The 17,853-nt window shown below is 36.5% G+C and overlaps 1 protein-coding gene across 1 annotated transcript in view; it reads right to left on the bottom strand.

Moving 5' to 3' along the window:
* Positions 1-17,853, bottom strand: part of TP53BP1 (tumor protein p53 binding protein 1) — a 130,686-nt gene that overhangs the window by 53,322 nt on the left and 59,511 nt on the right. The window contains exons 13-16 of the mRNA XM_027869976.1: positions 17,532-17,651; positions 16,276-16,479; positions 10,624-10,681; positions 8,820-8,912 (exon numbers count right to left, since the gene is read on the bottom strand). Coding sequence (XP_027725777.1) covers positions 8,820-8,912; positions 10,624-10,681; positions 16,276-16,479; positions 17,532-17,651 — 475 coding nt within the window. The remainder of the gene's footprint in view (positions 1-8,819; positions 8,913-10,623; positions 10,682-16,275; positions 16,480-17,531; positions 17,652-17,853) is intronic.

The following is a 17,853-nucleotide window of genomic DNA, read 5'->3' as shown; positions in this document are numbered from 1 at the left end:
CTTCTGTGTTGATTCTTTCTCTTGCACCTCATTTGTAAAAGATAATTACTCTTTTAGCTGTACTTGAATAGTTTTACTTTTTGAAGTCATATCATACTTAGGTCTACTCCAATCTTCCTTATAAGTTACTTAATTACTAGTAACAATCTTAGACATAGGTTTTACATTTTTCATACATAAAAGGTAAACATTCTATACTTACTTAGTGCCTTGTAATTGGTCATTGGTTTGTACCTTACATTTCTCTTGGCTCTTTAACTATGTTAAATCTTCTATTGAGTTTTTTTTGTTTTTTGTTGTTGTTTTTTGTTTGTTTTTTTAACGAAGACCTGAAAGTCTGACAATTGATCAAATGTCCATTTTTTTTTATTCAGAATTATGCTTAGCTTTGATGGTTATGATATTTTCGGCCAGAAGCCCAGTTCTTTTGCACTTCAATATGAAGTGTTTAAGACCTGTGATCTTTTAGTGCTGCCACAGCTAGGTCTTGTGTGATTCTAAATGTGGTATTACCATATGTAAATTGTTTTTTTCTTGTTGCTCATAATATTTTGTCCTTGTTCTAGGGGTTTTGAAATTTAACTATAATATTCCTGTGAGTTTTCCTCTTAGCATCTCTTTCAGGTAGTGATCAATGGATTAGGATCCTCATCAGTTCACCCTTCTGACCCTGAACTCAAACCAAGCCCTCCAGCCTCTTGTAAGTGCCCACAGCAGAGGCATCCCCACCCCACTGCTTCTGTACTCACTGTGTGCTGGGTGTCTCTGCAGCACAGTTGGGTCTGGTATTCCTTGTCAGCAAAGGTTCCCTTGATCTTCCCAAGGTCAGATACCCAACTTCCCTCACTGTCCTGGGGATAAAAGTTCTTGTGGCTTTGCAGAGGCCGCATTCCAAACCAACTAACCCCAGGGCTTGCTGCTTGTTGTTTATGCAGCTTTCGTGCTGCTGGTTTCTGAAGGGACCCTAGCCTGGAGGTGTCTGCTCTTCACAAGGAGGAAAGCTTGTCCACAAGTTTCTTCAGATCTTCTCCAATTGTCCCAGGAGGACCCCTCTTCTGCCCCAACTCTTATTTGTTTTCACAACTCTATGTTTGCCCAGAGGCACTATTTTATCTCTTTTCTTTTCTTTTTTTAGGCAACTGGGGTTAAGTGACTTGCCCAGGGTCACACAGCCAGTAAGTGTCAAGTGTCTGGTCTGAGGCCGGATTTGAACTCAGGTCCTCCTGACTTCAGGACCAATGTTCTATCGGCTGTGCCACCTAGCTGCCCCTATTTTATCTCTTTTGTGGAGGAAAACCTTGAGAGCTTGAAATTTTCTGACCTACTCTTCCCAGAATTCTCTCTTTTCCTATTACTGTTAAGGACAACATCATCCTCTCAGTCATTCAGGCTTGCAATCTAGTAGTCATCCTGGAATCCTCACTATCTCTCACCCCTGCCCATCCCCCCAACCATCACTCCCCTTTCCTTCCCAGAGTCACGCCCCCTCCCCTTCCAGTGGCTTCCTATTACCTCCAGGATCAAATACAAAATCCTTTGTTTGATATTCAAAGCTCTTCATAACTTAGCCCCTCTACCATCTTTCTAATCTTCTTTACCTTACTCCCTCTCCCATATTCTTCAACTCAGTGACACTGGCCTCCTCACTGCTCCACAAACAAGTCACTCCATCTCTTGGTTCCAGGTATTTTCTCTGGCTGACCCCCATGCCTGGGATGCTTTCCCTCCTCATATCTACCTAATGGTTTCCTTGGCATCCTTCAAGTCTCAATTAAAATCTCATCTTCCAAACACTTCCTCTTAATTCTAGTGCCTTCCCTCTTTGACGGATTTACTATTTATCCTGTATATAGCTTGTTTGTACGTAGCTGTTCGCTTGTTGTCTCCCTTAGATTGTAAGTGCTTTGAGGGCATAGACTATCTTTTGCTTTTCTGTGTATCCCCAGTGATTAGCACAGTGCTTGGCATATAAAAGGCACTTAATACATGTTTACTGACTGACACATATTCAATCCATTGCCAAAACTATTACCTCACACTACTGCAAAAGCCTGCTGGTTAGTAACCCTGGCACAAGTTTCTCGCCTTCCAGTCTATCCTACACTCAGTTGATCTTCCTAAAGGGCAAAGCTGACTACATCAATTTCCTACTCAATATATTCTAGTGGCTCCCTATTACAGCCTTCAAACATAAAATCCTGTGTTTAGTTTTTAAAGCCCTCCACAACCTAGCCCCTTCCTATCTTTACAGGATACATTTATTCTTCTCCACATATTTTAGGATACTGTGACACTGGTCTCTTTGTTTTTCCTCAAACATGACACAATCTTGATGCTATACCTTCTCAATAGCTTTCCTACTTGCCTGGAATGTTTTCCTTTCTCACTTCTGTCTACTGGCTTACCTGGCCCTCCTTTAAGGCTCCACTCAAGTCCCATTTTCTTCAAGAGGAATTTTCTGGTCTCTTTTTCGTTCCCCCTCTCCCCCACTATAGTGCATTCCCTCTGAAATTACCTCTCATTTACACTGTGTGTAGATACGCACATATGTATATACATTCACACACATATGTTACATACACATTGTTTTCATATTGTCTCTTCCAGTACAATGTGAACTCTTTATGGACAGGAATTGTGTTTTTGTCACTCTTTATAATCCCAAAGATCAGCACAGTGCCCAGTACATATTCAATGCTTAATAAATGCTTATTAATGATGATGATTTAAAATGCAATTTCTTTTTGGTAAGTACTACTATATTCATTTCATTTTTCAGGCTCAAAAACTGAGCTCTCCAGTGATAAAATTAGGCAAAGATAGAAATTCCACACTTGTGAATTTTTAGTAATAACTAGAAATACACTCTGAATGCTATAAAAATGGACAGTTTTTCAAAGCAATTAATCCTGCCTCCACTTAAAGAGACAAGTAAAAAGAGACAGAGACAGATGCAGGGTGACAGAATGTTTCTGAAGGATAAGAAACAAATCACAGCAAAACCAAATGTACTATTCTGAGTAATAAGACTCTAGGAAGTATTCCTACTTGAAACCAAAGAATTCAGAATATACACATCTCTGAAGATACTATAAAACAAACAAAAAAAATTAGAGGAGCTAAAAGCAATGAAAGCATATTCATCTGAATGCTCATATATTCATCTGAATGCTCAAATAGCAGCTCCAGTTTCAGTACCCAAACAGTCAAGAATATAGCATTCAAATGAATTCTCTAATTTCTGGGGAGTGTGGCCTAGAAGGATATGTTGAATGTTCTCATGTGTTTTCAGTACCTGAGTCACTGGGTACTTCTTTCTACAAAGAAAGGCACTATATAACAGAGAAGATACAATTACTAATTGAATTAAATATATATATTTAAGTACCCATTTGGGCAAGTTCCCATAAGGAATACAGATATAAACAAGTTATTTTCCATGAACACAAAGTACTTAAAATCTAATAAGGGAGATAAGAGACACACACAAATAATTATAATAAAAGCAAAATGTGGTAAATGCTATAGGAGAGGTTCGGGCAAAATATTAGAGAAGCAAAAGTAGATGGAAAAATTATTTATAGTTGGGGATCAAAAAAACTTCATAGAAAAGAGGGAATCTGAACTAGACTCCCAAGAATGGGTAAAATTGTGATAAGTGGGGATGGGAAAAAGGCAGAAACTTCAATTAGCCCAGCTTGACTGCAATACAGAGTTCATGAAGAGCATGGTGATAGGTTGGGAACAAAGAGTAAAGGACGTCTAATGCTATAATAAGATCTTGTTCTATAAATAATTAAGATTTGTAAAAGGTTTTTCAATAGGAGAAGTGACACAATCAGAACCATGGCCCTAATCTGACATCAATGTGCAGGACAGGCTAAAAGGAGTTAAAAATGGAAGGATAGCTAGTTAGGCTATTATAACAGTTCAGGGCAACAATACAAAGAACCTTCAATGGAAATGGAAAGCAAGATGATACAGAGATAGAATTGACAGAAATTGGCAAAATGATTGGTTGTGGATGGGCAGACGGAATCACAGAGCCTGAGTTGGAAGACACTTCTCAGCAATCATTTAGTAGACTAACCCATGCCTGAAAATAATTCCCCTTATAGCATACTTGGAAAATGGTCTTTCAGCCTTTGCTTGACGATCTCTAATAAGGAACATACTACTATGTTCTAAGATAGTGCATATTATTAAGTAGTTTTTCTTTTCAAGTTGAAATCTGCATTTTTTTTTTTTGTAACATCTATCCATTGTCCCTAGCTAGTTCTGCCCTCTGGGCTAAACAGAACAAGTCTCATACAGCTTAATAGCAAGAATTCTTCAAATATTTGAAGACATTTATCATGTCCTCCTTGAGTTTCCTATTCTCCAGGGTAAATATCTCCATCTCCTCAACCAATATGGTTCCCCATCAGTTTATTAATATGGGTAGAAAATGTGCCTATGATTTCATTGATTCAGGAAACTGCCAGGAGAAGAAAATGCTTCAAATTACATAAGTCTGCACCTTCTCTGTAATTTGGTCTTCATAAAATTGCCTACAGCATTGAGAGAGTAAGTGATTTGCTCAGGGTTCACAGAAGTGGACTTAAACCCTGTTCTTCCTGGCTTCAAGGCTAGCTCATTATCCAGTATGCTAAAATGTTTCTCAGCTTACCAACATCTTTCCAAACACATGACACTCAGATTTGAACACAATATTCTAAATATGGACTGACAACTCGAACAGAGGATAGCAGGACTATCACTCCTTAATTCCAGAAGCTGCATCTCTCCTAATGCAGTGCAAGATTCCATTAATTTTCTTGGCTTCTATGTCACATTGTTGAATAATATTGTAGTTTCTTAGAATCTTCTAATTAAGAGGTGGGAACCATGAGGGATGACAGGTAGAGAGCCAGAGTGCTCCACTATAATCCTCGAGATATAGGGACAAAGTAAGGAAGGCCTTCAGACTGTTGGACAGAACTACTGTGGTGAACTTTTAGGAAGACATGGATAAAAGGTCACACAAAGGATGGGCGGCTGAGGACTGAAGTAAGGGAACGTCCAAACTGATGATGTCACAGATCCATTTAAATATCTAAGAGTACTGATTAACAGTAAGACTCCTAGATATTTAACTGATATCTAGCCATATCTCTTCCACCTTAGACCTAAGAAGCTGATTTTTTTGAACCCAAGAGTAAGACTTGGTATTTGGTACTATTAAATTTCCTGTTATAGTTTTAGATCTTGACTCTTCTTCAGTCTATCTCTTCTGATACAAAGTGAAAATTAACAGAATCAGGAGAACATTGTACACAGTAATAGCAATACTGTACAATGATCAACTGTGAATAACTTAGCTATTCTTAGCAGTACAATGATCCAAGACAATTCCTAAGGACTTATGATGAAAAATGCTATCCATCTCCAGAGAAAGAACTGATGGAGTCTGAATACAGATCAAAGCATACTTTTTTAAAACTTTAATTTTCTTTTTTCTTTTGGTCTGTTTTCTTTTACAACATGACTAATATAGAAATATGTTTTGCATGACTGCACATGTATAACCTATATCAAATTGCTTGCCTTCTCAATGAGGGGGTGGAGAGGGAGAGAAGGAGAGAATTTGGAACTCAGAATTTTTAAAAATGAATATTAAAAACTGTTTTTATAAGTAATTGGGAAAATATAGTATATACTATTGTGCTATAAGAAATGATGAAGGAGAAAAAAAATGATGAAGGAGATGGTTTCAAAGAAACTTGAGAAGACTTGTATGAAGTGATGTAAAGTAAACAGAACCAAAATAATTCATACAATGATAACATTACACAATTATAACAACTGAAAGACTTATGAATTCTGATCAATGCAATAACCAACCACAATTCCTGAGAACTAATAATGAAACACACTTCCCACAAGCTAATAAACAGGTGAAAGACTCAGGGTGCACAATGAAATACACACACACTTTCTCTCTCTCTCCCCCCCCATCTTTCTCTCTCTCTCCCCTCTTCTTCTAGGCATGCCTAATGTAGAAATTTATTTCATTCTGCTACATGTTTTTTATGGGAATTTTATTTTAATTTCTTTCTCAAAAGGAGCGGGGTAAGGATGAGAGGAGAAACAGGCAGGAGGTGGATTTTTGCTAACTGAAAAAAAATAAAATTTAATTTAAAAAAGACAGAAAAGCAACCTCAAAGAAGTAAGAGTCTATTTATAGAGGTTAGCAGCCAGGGTAGATAAAAGGATGGATAATAACCATCTATGACAGCTAGCAAGACAGATTCTGAGGGCCAGATAGAATAACAATAGGCAAAGGAGTCTGATTTTACCTAAGAGGAGATTAATCATTATTTACTGACTATGTGATCAGGACAGAAGTTCTCAGATACAGTTATATGTCAAAGTTTTCCAAACTATGGAGTTTACCTAATTGGGAGAGCACAAGACCCACTGGAGGGTAGAGGCATGAAATAAATGCCCAAAATTATTGGATTTGTTGAAGTACAACTCTCATACAAATATATCCACCCTTTTCGATGAAAATAAAATTCAAATCAAAGTCAATAAAAACAATTCACTAACACTTAGACCCACTCCACAGTAAATGCACTGTAGTGATTATATAATATGATACGGGTAAACTAGACCAAATTAAGGTTAGTGTTTGTCAAATCTTGAAAGAGGCATGATCTACCACTTATATTGCCAATAGATACAGATTGATGACACATATGAGTTGGGTCATTGTGCTGGTTGCTGTATATAAACTTCGAAGGTATAGTGTTAAGTTAAATCTACTGTATGTAAAAATTAAAAGTTTATGCAGACTGAGACATATCAAAATGGTTTTCTGACAGCAAGATTAACAATATAAATGTCCTATACCTATTTAAATGTTTGGAAAACTGTCTCAGCAACTTACTAATCAACAACCAACAAGCACTTATTAAGCATCACTACAAGCTATTTATCATATTAGGCACTGGGGATACCAGTACAAAGGATGAAACAATTCCTCTTTAAGAAGTTTACCTTCTAAAGGGGAGACAGTAGAGGGTATCTCAAAAGTCTTAGTGCAGTTTCAAGTTATTAAAGCTTTGGGATACCCTGTACATATAAATATCTAAAGCAGAAAAATAAAGTGAATAGATGCAAATATATAAAAATTAAAGAATGAATTAGTAATTGGGGAGATCAGGAAAAGTTTCATACAGAAAGTAGTGTTTGAGCTGCATCTTAAAGAAAGAGAAGGACTCTCTGAGGCAAAGGTGAGGAGAGCATGCATTCCAGGTATAAAGAATGTCTAATGCAAAGGCACAGAGATGGCAGTTGAAAAGTCATTTGGACTGTAGAGTACAGGAAGGAGGAGTGATGTCCACTGAAGCTGGAAAGATAGATTGGGACCAGGTTGTAAAGGGCTTCAAAAACTAAACAGGAGTTTATATCTACTCTTAGAGGCAAGAGACTCAGAAAAAGTAAAGGAATTATAGTCAGATCTGCGCTTAAGAAAAATTACTTTGGCATTAGTGTGCAGGATGTACTGGAATGGAGAAAGACTTGAGTCACAGAGGTCTGGATGTTGCAATAATTTAGGCAAGAGACAAGGAGGGCCTGAATTAAAGTGGTAGCTACATGAGGAGAGAGGAGTCACATTCAAGAGATGTTATGGCAATAAAAATGACAAGATCTGACAAATTGTTGGATATGTGAGGTGAAAAGGTAAGAAAGTTTAGAATAATGCTGAAGTTAGAAACCTATGAGACAGAAAAGATGGTAGTGTCTTCAAAAGAAACATGGAAGTTTGGAAGGGGAGAAAGATAACGAGTTCAGTTTTGGACAAGTTGAATTTGAGGTGTCAGTGAGACATCCAGTCTGAAATGCCCAATATACAATTGATGACATTGAACTGAAACTCAGGGAAAAGACTGGGGCTGGATATGTATAGCTCTGGCAGTCATCTATATATGGATGATAGTTAAACTCATGGGAGCTAATGAAGTTACCAAGAGCAAAAGTATAGAAAGAAAAGAAAAAAGGACATAGCGTAGAACCTTGGGGAACATCCATAGTTAGGGAACATAATATAGATGAAAAGCCAGGAAAGAAGACTGAAGAGTGGTCAGACAGGTGGGAGGAGAACCAGGAGAGTATGGTGTCAGGAAAACCCATATAGGACATCCAGCAGCAGAGGGTGATCAGCAACGTCAAATGCAGCACAGGTCAAGGATAAGGACTGAGAAGACCTTCAGATTTGGCAACCAAGAGATTGTTGGTAACTTCAGAGAGAGCAGTTTTATTTGAATGATGAGGTCAAAAGTCAAACTTCAAAGGGTTAAATTGGAGAGGAGAGAAAACTGAGGCAGCAAATATATATAGCTTTTTCAAGGAATTTCACTGAGAAAGGGAGGACAGATACAGGATGAAAGCTTGATAGGATGGTAGAATCTAGTGAAAGTTTTTTAAAGGATGTGGGTGGGGGAGATTTAAGCATGTCTGAAAGCAGGAGGAAAGGAGCCAATAAATACGGAGAGGGTGCATATTCAATAGAGAGGGGAAGATTGAGGATGCCACCTTCTGGAGAAGACAGAACAAAAGATGGGAACAGATGCAGATATAAAAGCCATGAGAAGGAGAAAGGGCCACTTCTTTTTCAAAGACCATTTTAAAAATAAAAACTATTCAGTCTGGCTTGAATATGCCACACTCCAATGAAAAGCTAAATTAGAAACCACAGAGAACACAGCAGTTTCTAGCAGCAATCAATTTGTGACTTAATATGAGAGCAAAGTTACTATGAAAATAATGCTTACCTGATGAGATCTGATGGGACATCATGGCCTTTGGCCTCATCATCCTGCCGGACTTCACAGACACGGCTAAACACAGACACTGTCTTCTGAGAACTAAGGATAATAAAGTAAAACAATAATTCTACATTTGTTTGGAAAGAAGAAATACCTTCTAAACAAGCAACAAGCATTTGTTAAGTGCCTACTATGTCAGGCACTATGCTATGTAATAGAAATATCTTTCAGGCATTGCAAGTAAATAATTCTTCCTTTACATTCCTTTTCTCATAATTCTTTCCTTGACCTAAGATGCAGCTTTCTTATATTTTTAATGCAGCATAAAAAAATCTTCATGAGGAAAATCATCAGCAACAATAATGTAATCAAACAATGCCTAGTTCCATACTATCACCACACTTCTGTCCCACTGCAGGATTTGTCTCTTACTGAGACTATGTAATCTTAAAAATGTACAGAAATAGCAACACTCCTCCAACTGTAGGCAGAAGACAGAGTGATTCTTCTTCCAAACATAACCTTATGAAAGCTACTGTGTAAAGAAACAAGGAAACAAAAAAAAGAAAGGAGCTAAAGTACTCCTGTGTTAAATCTATTTGTAAAGAGACTATCTCCCACAATCTTTTTCTATAGATTAAGATTTTCATCTGTTTGTGTTTGTTTTTAAAACAAGATAAACATATATTAATGCCCTCATCAATAACACATATCATTAACAATCACTTCATTTCATTCCAATCTCTTCCTTTGTTACACTCCCATCCTTGCTTTGCAGGATGTCTCTTTCTCCCACATTCTAAGGTTTTCTCTAATAAATTCAATCGCACATGCAGACCAACAATAAGCAATGTGTGGAATACAATACAACTACAGAGTAAAAAAATGTTTTTTTTCTCCACTAGTAAGAATGTAGATTTGTAAAGAGGATTTAGCAGAAGACCCAAAAGTAACATATAAACCTCACCCAGAAACATTTAAGTTCATTTTACAGGAAGAGATATTAAATCCAGAGAGATGAAATTATTTTTCCAGAACATGTAGTAAACAAGAGGTAAGACCAGGATACTATCAAAGGACCTGGTTCCTTTCAGCCATGCTTTAAAAGCAGTACTACTGGAATGTAATGTTGTATTATTACAGTCAGCAGCAGATGACTTCTATACCCTCTCATAGCCACCAGGTGGCAAAGCTCAACTACACAGACCTGAACCTAGATATACAGTCACCCTCAAGGCATTATAGCAAGAAACAGCAATAACAAAAACAATAAGACACTCCACCACCACCACAACAATAATACATCACAACATAGAAATCAGTTTCGGATACTAGTTTAACTAGAATGATATTATGTAACGGCTAACAATGACAACAAGAATAATAATTATACACCAAAAAGCAGCAGTTAGTCTGGGACACTCACTAGAAATGATCCTATATAATGGCTAAGAGTTGAAATCCCGAGGGGCAAAGACCATAACTATCTTATATAAGGTGTCCCAACTATCTCCTGCCACACATTACAGCCCACCAAGCCTAAAGAGGCTCAGGATGAGGATTCTAATATGATTAATGGAGTAAATTTTTTAAAATTGTTTTTGTCAACATTTTAGTCAAAACAGCAGACAAAATACTGGTCTTATGAGAATATTAATGGAAAAAGCTGTGACTTATTCAATCCTTCCTCCTACAAATCCCTTATTCTGGGTTTCATTTTAATTTTTTCCTACTATTGATAAATCATTTTTTCCTTCATTACCAGTGGCTCTGTATGAGACTGCTCTGCATAGCAACAAGCTCTAGTTACCTGGCAACAGACTCAGCAACAGCAGTGGATCCATTTTTTCTTTCACCACTTACAGGCTCTGAACAAAAACACAGAGAAGGAGGAAAGGGAGAAAAATAGAGAAAGAATCCAGTTAGTGTCATACCTAAAAAGCTTCTCCTTATTTTTCTACTCTTTCTTCCCCCGCTCTGCAGAAGAAAGAAATAGAAATAGGGATAAAGAATAGGAACAGAAAGAAAAAAATTCATTAACTATGATTTAACAATACAAGCATTCCCCATTCCTAACAATCAATATCCTCACTAAGCCATTTCTGTGGATTAAGTGGGCATAGTCAAAAATATTATATGAAATTACTTAGCAGTATCATTTCATGATGAAAATTAACCCCCGAATCATTGTTCTAAAACTGTCACCTACATATCTTTCTAAATCAGGGATCCTTAACCTAGGGTTTGTTTACTTTTTTTTTAAATCTACCTTTTTAAAGTTAAATATTCTGAAATTTTAATTTGATTTTAAATATAAATAGATAACTGTATTTCAATATAATTGGCTTCCTTTGTAATTTATGCATTTTATTTTGTGTATTTTAAAATATTATTTTCAGATGTTCAGAAGCTTCACCAGACTGTCAAAAGGATCCATGACACAAAACAGGTTAAGAACCTCAAATCTAGATGAAGATAAAATGAATAATTACAATAATAATATTTCACATTTATATAATGTTTTAAAGTTTGAAAAGCACCTCACAATCTCATTTGATCATCAAAACTAACCAGGCACAGATGAGGAAACAAAGGCGCAGAAAGGTTGCCTGACATGGCTAACTAAGGTCACCCAGCTAGTATCTGGGCTAACATTCAGTTACAGGTCTTCCTAAATTCCTGACTCCAAGTCCAATGACCTAGCTATTCCATTCTGCCTCTCCATGAGAAAAGCCTCGCAACTGTTTATGGTAGTCATGATACCATAAAAATCATCCACACAGAAACTGAAGTCCCCAAGAATAATAAATAAATAAAAACAATTTACAATCATAGGAAAAATGCTCTAAATCATTATTGATTAGAGAAATGGCAAATTAAAATGACCGTCAGATATTATTTTATATCTATCAGATTGCTAAAATGACTGAAGGGGAAAGCAACAAATGTTGGAGAGGATGTAGAAAAATTGAGACATTAATTCATTGTTGGTGGAATTGTTTTCACCATTCAACAATTCAACAATCTGATCCAATAATTTTGGACAGCAATCTGGAATTATGCACAGAGAGTTATTAAACTGCCTACCCTTTGACCCAGCAATACCGCTACTAACTCTATTTCCAAAGATGATTAGGGAAAAAAGGAAAAGAACCTATATGTTCTAAAATATTTATAGCAGCTCTCTTTGTGGTGGCAAAGAACTAGAAATTGCAGGGATGCCTGACAATTGGGGAATGGCCAAACAAGTTGTAGTATATGATTGTGATGGGAATACTACTGTGCTATAAGAAGTGATAAGCTCAATGATCTTAGAAAAACATGGATAGACTTGCATGAAATAATGAAGAATGAAATGAGCAGTACCAACAGAATGCTATATACAGTAACAATATTGTTTTAAGAACAGCTTTGAGTGAATAAGCTATTTTGACATTTATAAATACCCAAATTAACTACAAAGGACACATAAAGACACTGTCTGTATCCAGAGAAAGAAATGACAAATAGAAGTATTTATAGAATGATATTACATGTATATACATATTTGTGTCTAATGGTAGCCATCTCTGGGTGGGGAAAGGAAGGGGAAGGTGGAGGAAAGGGGAAAAAAAAGGAAAAAAATTTACAGGATAACTTTATTATATATTTAAAGGGAATAGCAAGTTCTACATAACAGATTTGCAATTTCATGTACAATCATCTTTTTTTTTTATTATACTATGTTATGGAAAGGCTTGTTTTATTCCATAAATTAAATAAATAATAATTTTTTTAAAAAAGTGTGAGGAACTCCAAAAGTGGCTTGGATAACAGAGAACATCACTTATCAATTACCAGTTTTATTTTTTTCATTGTTTATATACAAGATTTAAACATTCATGAAGTCTGACTTAACCTGTGTTCCAATAACTATGATCTCTGACAGTAGAAACAAAAGGCAAAAAGGTTCCATGTCCTTCCCTAATCTTCTTAATTCCAGTATCTTCTATTATTTCTTAATTATCATATATATAGCTTGCTTTCTATATATTCGTTTGTGTATTTTATCCCCATTAGATTGTAAGCTCCTTGAGGGCAGAGCCTGTCCTTAGCATCTTTGTGTATCCCTAGCATTTAGCACTGTGCGTGGCACATATCAGGTACTTGATAAATGTTTACTGAACTGAACTGAATTGAATGATGTAAAGGATCATAGAGGTCGGGCAGAAAGGAACCTTGGAGATCATCTTATTCTCTCTCCCTCATTTTGCAGCTACACTAGTAAACAGCAGAGCCAGATTTCAAGTCTACTCTTCTTGTGCATCATTTTGCCCAAATTCCAGCCTTGGGCTTAGATTTCAATGAACTGCAGTCGGAATTCCAAGGCACCAACTTCTCTGTTCAGTTAGTTGGAGTGAGTGACCAAAGAGACTTTTCTTTGGCTTCAAAACTTTTGCCTTTCACTTCTATAAACTTCCCTGGTGAACAGACCCCCAGCTCAAGGCATGTGCCTCTAAGGGCACAACATAGAGGAAGCAGCACCAGAATCCAGAAGAAACTGAATGCCGTGAGCAGTACAAGGTTCAATAAACCTAAGAACACTATCTACTCAGTTAAGGACTCAATATTCTACAACAACTGTTAGAAAAAATGGAAAGTAATCTGAGAGAAATTAAAGATTTCATCATATTCCATAATATGCTCAAAATAGGTGAAGGACCTAAACATAAAAAGTTATATTAAACAAATTAGAGAAGCAAGTATAAGGTACTTCCACAACTAGGGGGAGGGGTGAAAGTTTTTGACCAAACAACAGATAGAAATTATTTTACTTATAGACAGAAATTACTTTTTATTCTCAGCAACACAAGGATCTAAGACATCTCCAAAGGTCTCATGATGAAAAATACTATCCACATCCAAAGAAAGAACTATGGAGTTGGAATGCAGATTGAAGCATACTATTTGCTATTTTTTTCTTCTGTTTTGTTTTGTTTCCTCTTTCTGGTGGTTCCTCCTATTGGTTCTAATTCTTACTTACAACATGACTAATGTGAAAATGTTTAATAGGAATGTATATGTATAGCCTATATCAGACTGCACGCTGTCTTGGGGAGGGGGAGAAAAATTTAAAACTTAAAAGCTTATGGAAGTGATTGTTGAGAAATCAAAATAAATTAATGAAAAAATTAAAATTAAAAAATAAAAAGAATGACTGATCAGGGAAAAAAAGAAATTACTTTTTATAAAGTAAAATGGATAGTTTTTATTACATAAAATTGAAAATGTTTTGCACAAAAAGCAATGCAAGTAGAATCAGAATAAAAAGCTAACTGGGAAAAAATCTCTGCAGCCAATTTCTCAGATGAAGTTCTGATATCCAAGCTATATAGAAAATTGGTACAAACACAGAACAAGACTCATTTCTCAGTAGATAAATGGCCAAATGCTATGAATATGCAGCTTACAAATAAAGAAATTTAGGCTATCAACAATCATATGAAATCTCTAACAGTAAGAAAAATGCAAGTTAAAACAATTCTGAAGTTCTATTTCATACCCTTCAGACTAGCAAAGATGACCAAAAAAGGAAAATGATAATCATTGGAAGGGCCATGGGAGAATAGGCACATTAATGCATTATTGGTGGAACTGTCAAGTTTTCAAGCCAATCTGGAAAATAATTTGAAAGTATATTCAAAAGATAAAAATTGTGCATACCCTTTGATTCAGTATATAGCACTACTAGGCATACACTCCTTCAAAAGGGTCAAAGACAGGGAGAAAAGCAGTCATATGTTCAAAAATATTTATAGTAGCACTTTGGAAACTAAGGAGGCTTATCAACTGGGGCCTCCATTTAAGGAGAAGTGATAGGATGGCTATCTCCTCATTTCCCATCTGACTACACTATTTTGAACTTCTTTGACTTCTCTACCATGCTCCCCAGTAAACTCATCACTGAGAAATCTCATCATCTTGCAAGATCCAATCAATCTTGTCACTCCGCCTCATCAGCACTCTTTGACCTTCTGAAGGCAGAGCCATAAATTCCTCCACTGAAGGAGACAGGACAGGACAGACATCTCATTTCTCACCTGCTATACTAGGTTGTTGTTTTTTTTGTTTGGACTCCCCCAACTCCCTCTACCCCTGTACATGATCAAAATTCATGGTTTCACACACAATCCTTGTTCTCTTCTCTGTATTGGTAACTAACATCAATTAGTCTATTAAATTCATAATTAAAAAAAAAAAACAAGCAAACAAGGAAGAGCACGAGATTTAGAGGCAGAGGGCCTAGGTCCAAGTTCCAGCTATGCTACTAACTACCTGTGCAGCAAATCATCTAATCTCTATAGGCCTCAGTTTCTTTTTCTGTAAAATGAGAGACCCAATGATGCCCAAGGTACCTCCTAACTTTAAATCCTATGATCCTACGACTTTTGAAGGTATAAGGTTGGTACGGCTTCTTGGGTTCAGAGATTTGCTATACCTAATGACCAACAACCTAATATTCTCCTTCTGCCAATGCCACTCTATCCTGGTACCCATCTTCAGTGCCTACTTCCCCTATGTCGCGTATTTCCACACATTCCTGATCAGAAAAATATGTTTTCTACTTTTAAAAAAAAATCCTAACAAAGGAAAAGAGACTACACAGAGACATTAAGACAAGGTAAATGAGAAGCAAACTATCTAGTCCCATACTAAGTGATCCTAAATTATTCTATCTCACTACAGTTCCTGAGTCCTAATATGTCCCATTCTGATTCACTCTTGACTTAGAACTCCACATCCCTCATTCAGTCCCCTTGTGGTCTCAAAAGAAAATGCTGTCTTTTTTCCTTGAAAGGTTCCATGTTAATTTTATGATGTTCCCACATCATCCCACTTGGGCATTATGGCTCTAGTTTATTCACATTCTATTATACCAGGTTCACTACCAAATATCTAGGGAGTTTTTTATTGAATAATCAAGAATATTTAGTACTTCTATCATATTATTACTTAACTATCTAGATCACTCTTCCCTAAATCAAAGGAAAGCATGAAAATGCAACCAGCATAGACAGCATTCCCAATGCCTCAATAATCAGAAAATTCAGTCCAACACAAAAGTCACCTCCACGAAATTCATTTATACTAGCCAATCTTTCTATTGTTCACACTGCTTAGGAAAAAGAGAGCTTGTATGATGAATGCTTATACTATTAGAGATGATCAAGGTGCTGGTTAGTTCTTGGTGAACTTTTAAAATTTCTTTTAAAATTTTTGTTGTAAGGCATATTCACAGGGAAAAGAGAGAGATATACTAAGAAAAGAATATAATGTAAAAACAAAAAGCATCAATAAAATTGAGATAAAATTTAAAAAGAAAGAGAGAATACTAAGAATAGCAAAGATTATTACTCAGTCGGGTCTATACACAAACAAGCTTACTATAGCTTACTCAAATATGCATAAAAAGATAACTTACTTTCCAAACTAAATTGCAAGGACTCTTCACTTGCTTCAGTCTCAGGGCTGACCAGTTTCATTCTCAGACACAATTTTTCATCCACTTCTGGGACAGCTCTGGAATCCCCTTTTTCACTCTCAACAGTAACATCATTGGACCCCACAGAACTTTCAGCCATGACATCACTGGTTGCTAAGGGGCTCTCTGAATAGCTGTCCACAACTGAAAGAAAGGAAGGAGGAGGAAGAAAAAAAAACACTAAAGCACAAACATTAAAATACAGCACCTCTGGATCATCAGTTTGTCTCTATAATTCCACAGGCTTGCAAGATCCAAGTAGTTGTACCTAGAAAAGATCCTGTCACAAATATCCACAACTACACGCTATAATTGACACCTGGTCTTAAGAGGAGCAACAGGATTCAGTTCCACTTCCACATCTGGATTTAGGATGCTGCATGAGCCCTCAGCCAACCCACATCTGCCAGCATCAGGCATAGGTAGCAGGAAACTCCAGACGGCATGACAGTTACCTCCCAGCACTGACTAGAGAAAACAAATAGATTAATGTAGAACACTACTGAACTGCTGAAGAGGAGGGAACTACCTAAATATTCCTGCCTGTCAAGCAGAAGTATGTTTTGTACATGGTGTTGCACAAGAAAACATCTTCTATGAGCTTTATGTCCCTGCCTAAAACCTAGATTATCTCTTTTCAGGCAGTATGGTAAATTCCCCTCCCTCTTTTTCTGATGCTCATTCTAACTTTCTCTTTTCTCCAGTGTTCTACACAAAGTAGTTGCTTATTCAATCAATCAATGAATGAAAAAAGCATTTATGAAGCACTTACTATGTGCCCGGCCCTCTGCTACATTCTGGGAATTCAAAGACAAAAACAGTCTTCTGCCCTCAAGAAGCTTACATCAGGGTTTGTTTAATTTTTTTTGTTGTTGACACCCCTCTACACCCTGATTATCTTCTGTGAAAAAAGCAAGCACAGTCAACTTCTACTACATAATTATATATTTTCTAAAAGGCCAAAAAAATTATCAAAATGTAAGAAACTGGAAACTGTCACCAGATCCCCAATGGGATTAGAATAAGAGCATGAAGATATGCAGTCAGTCATATTCTTTAAAGTTTACTCCTGAAGCAAGAAGAATAAATGATATAACCTAGTCCCAATTCCTTAGATGGTCTTAAGGATATCCTTTTTATAAAGGATGACACCTCAGAGTTTCTAGCTCAAAGAGTGTCATTTTTATATCACTCACCGATAGGAGTACTGTGTCTCCTTGGACCTAATTTAAGATGCCCAATCAAAGGTGGGGTTGTATTGGTCAATGGTGGAATAACATCATCTTCCTTAGGCAAAGTGAAATGAAATGGTGTTTCTGAAAAAGAAATACACAAAATAAGTAACAAAAGAGTAAACTTTAAAGGAGGCCTACTGGGGGCCATTCTTTTCCTTTGTCCCCAAATTCTCCTCCAGTCACTTTACTCCCAGCCATCATGTCTCCTGTGCAATTTTCATTTTCTCAACAGATCGTCTTTTTTTTTTTTTTTTGCCACCCACAGCATCATATAGATAAATTT

Source organism: Vombatus ursinus, unplaced genomic scaffold (genome assembly GCF_900497805.2).
Source record: "Vombatus ursinus unplaced genomic scaffold, bare-nosed wombat genome assembly UNPS02014794.1, whole genome shotgun sequence".
In the NCBI taxonomy this organism is placed as follows: Eukaryota; Metazoa; Chordata; class Mammalia; order Diprotodontia; family Vombatidae; genus Vombatus; species Vombatus ursinus.
This window is presented reverse-complemented; position numbering and strand designations above follow the sequence as displayed.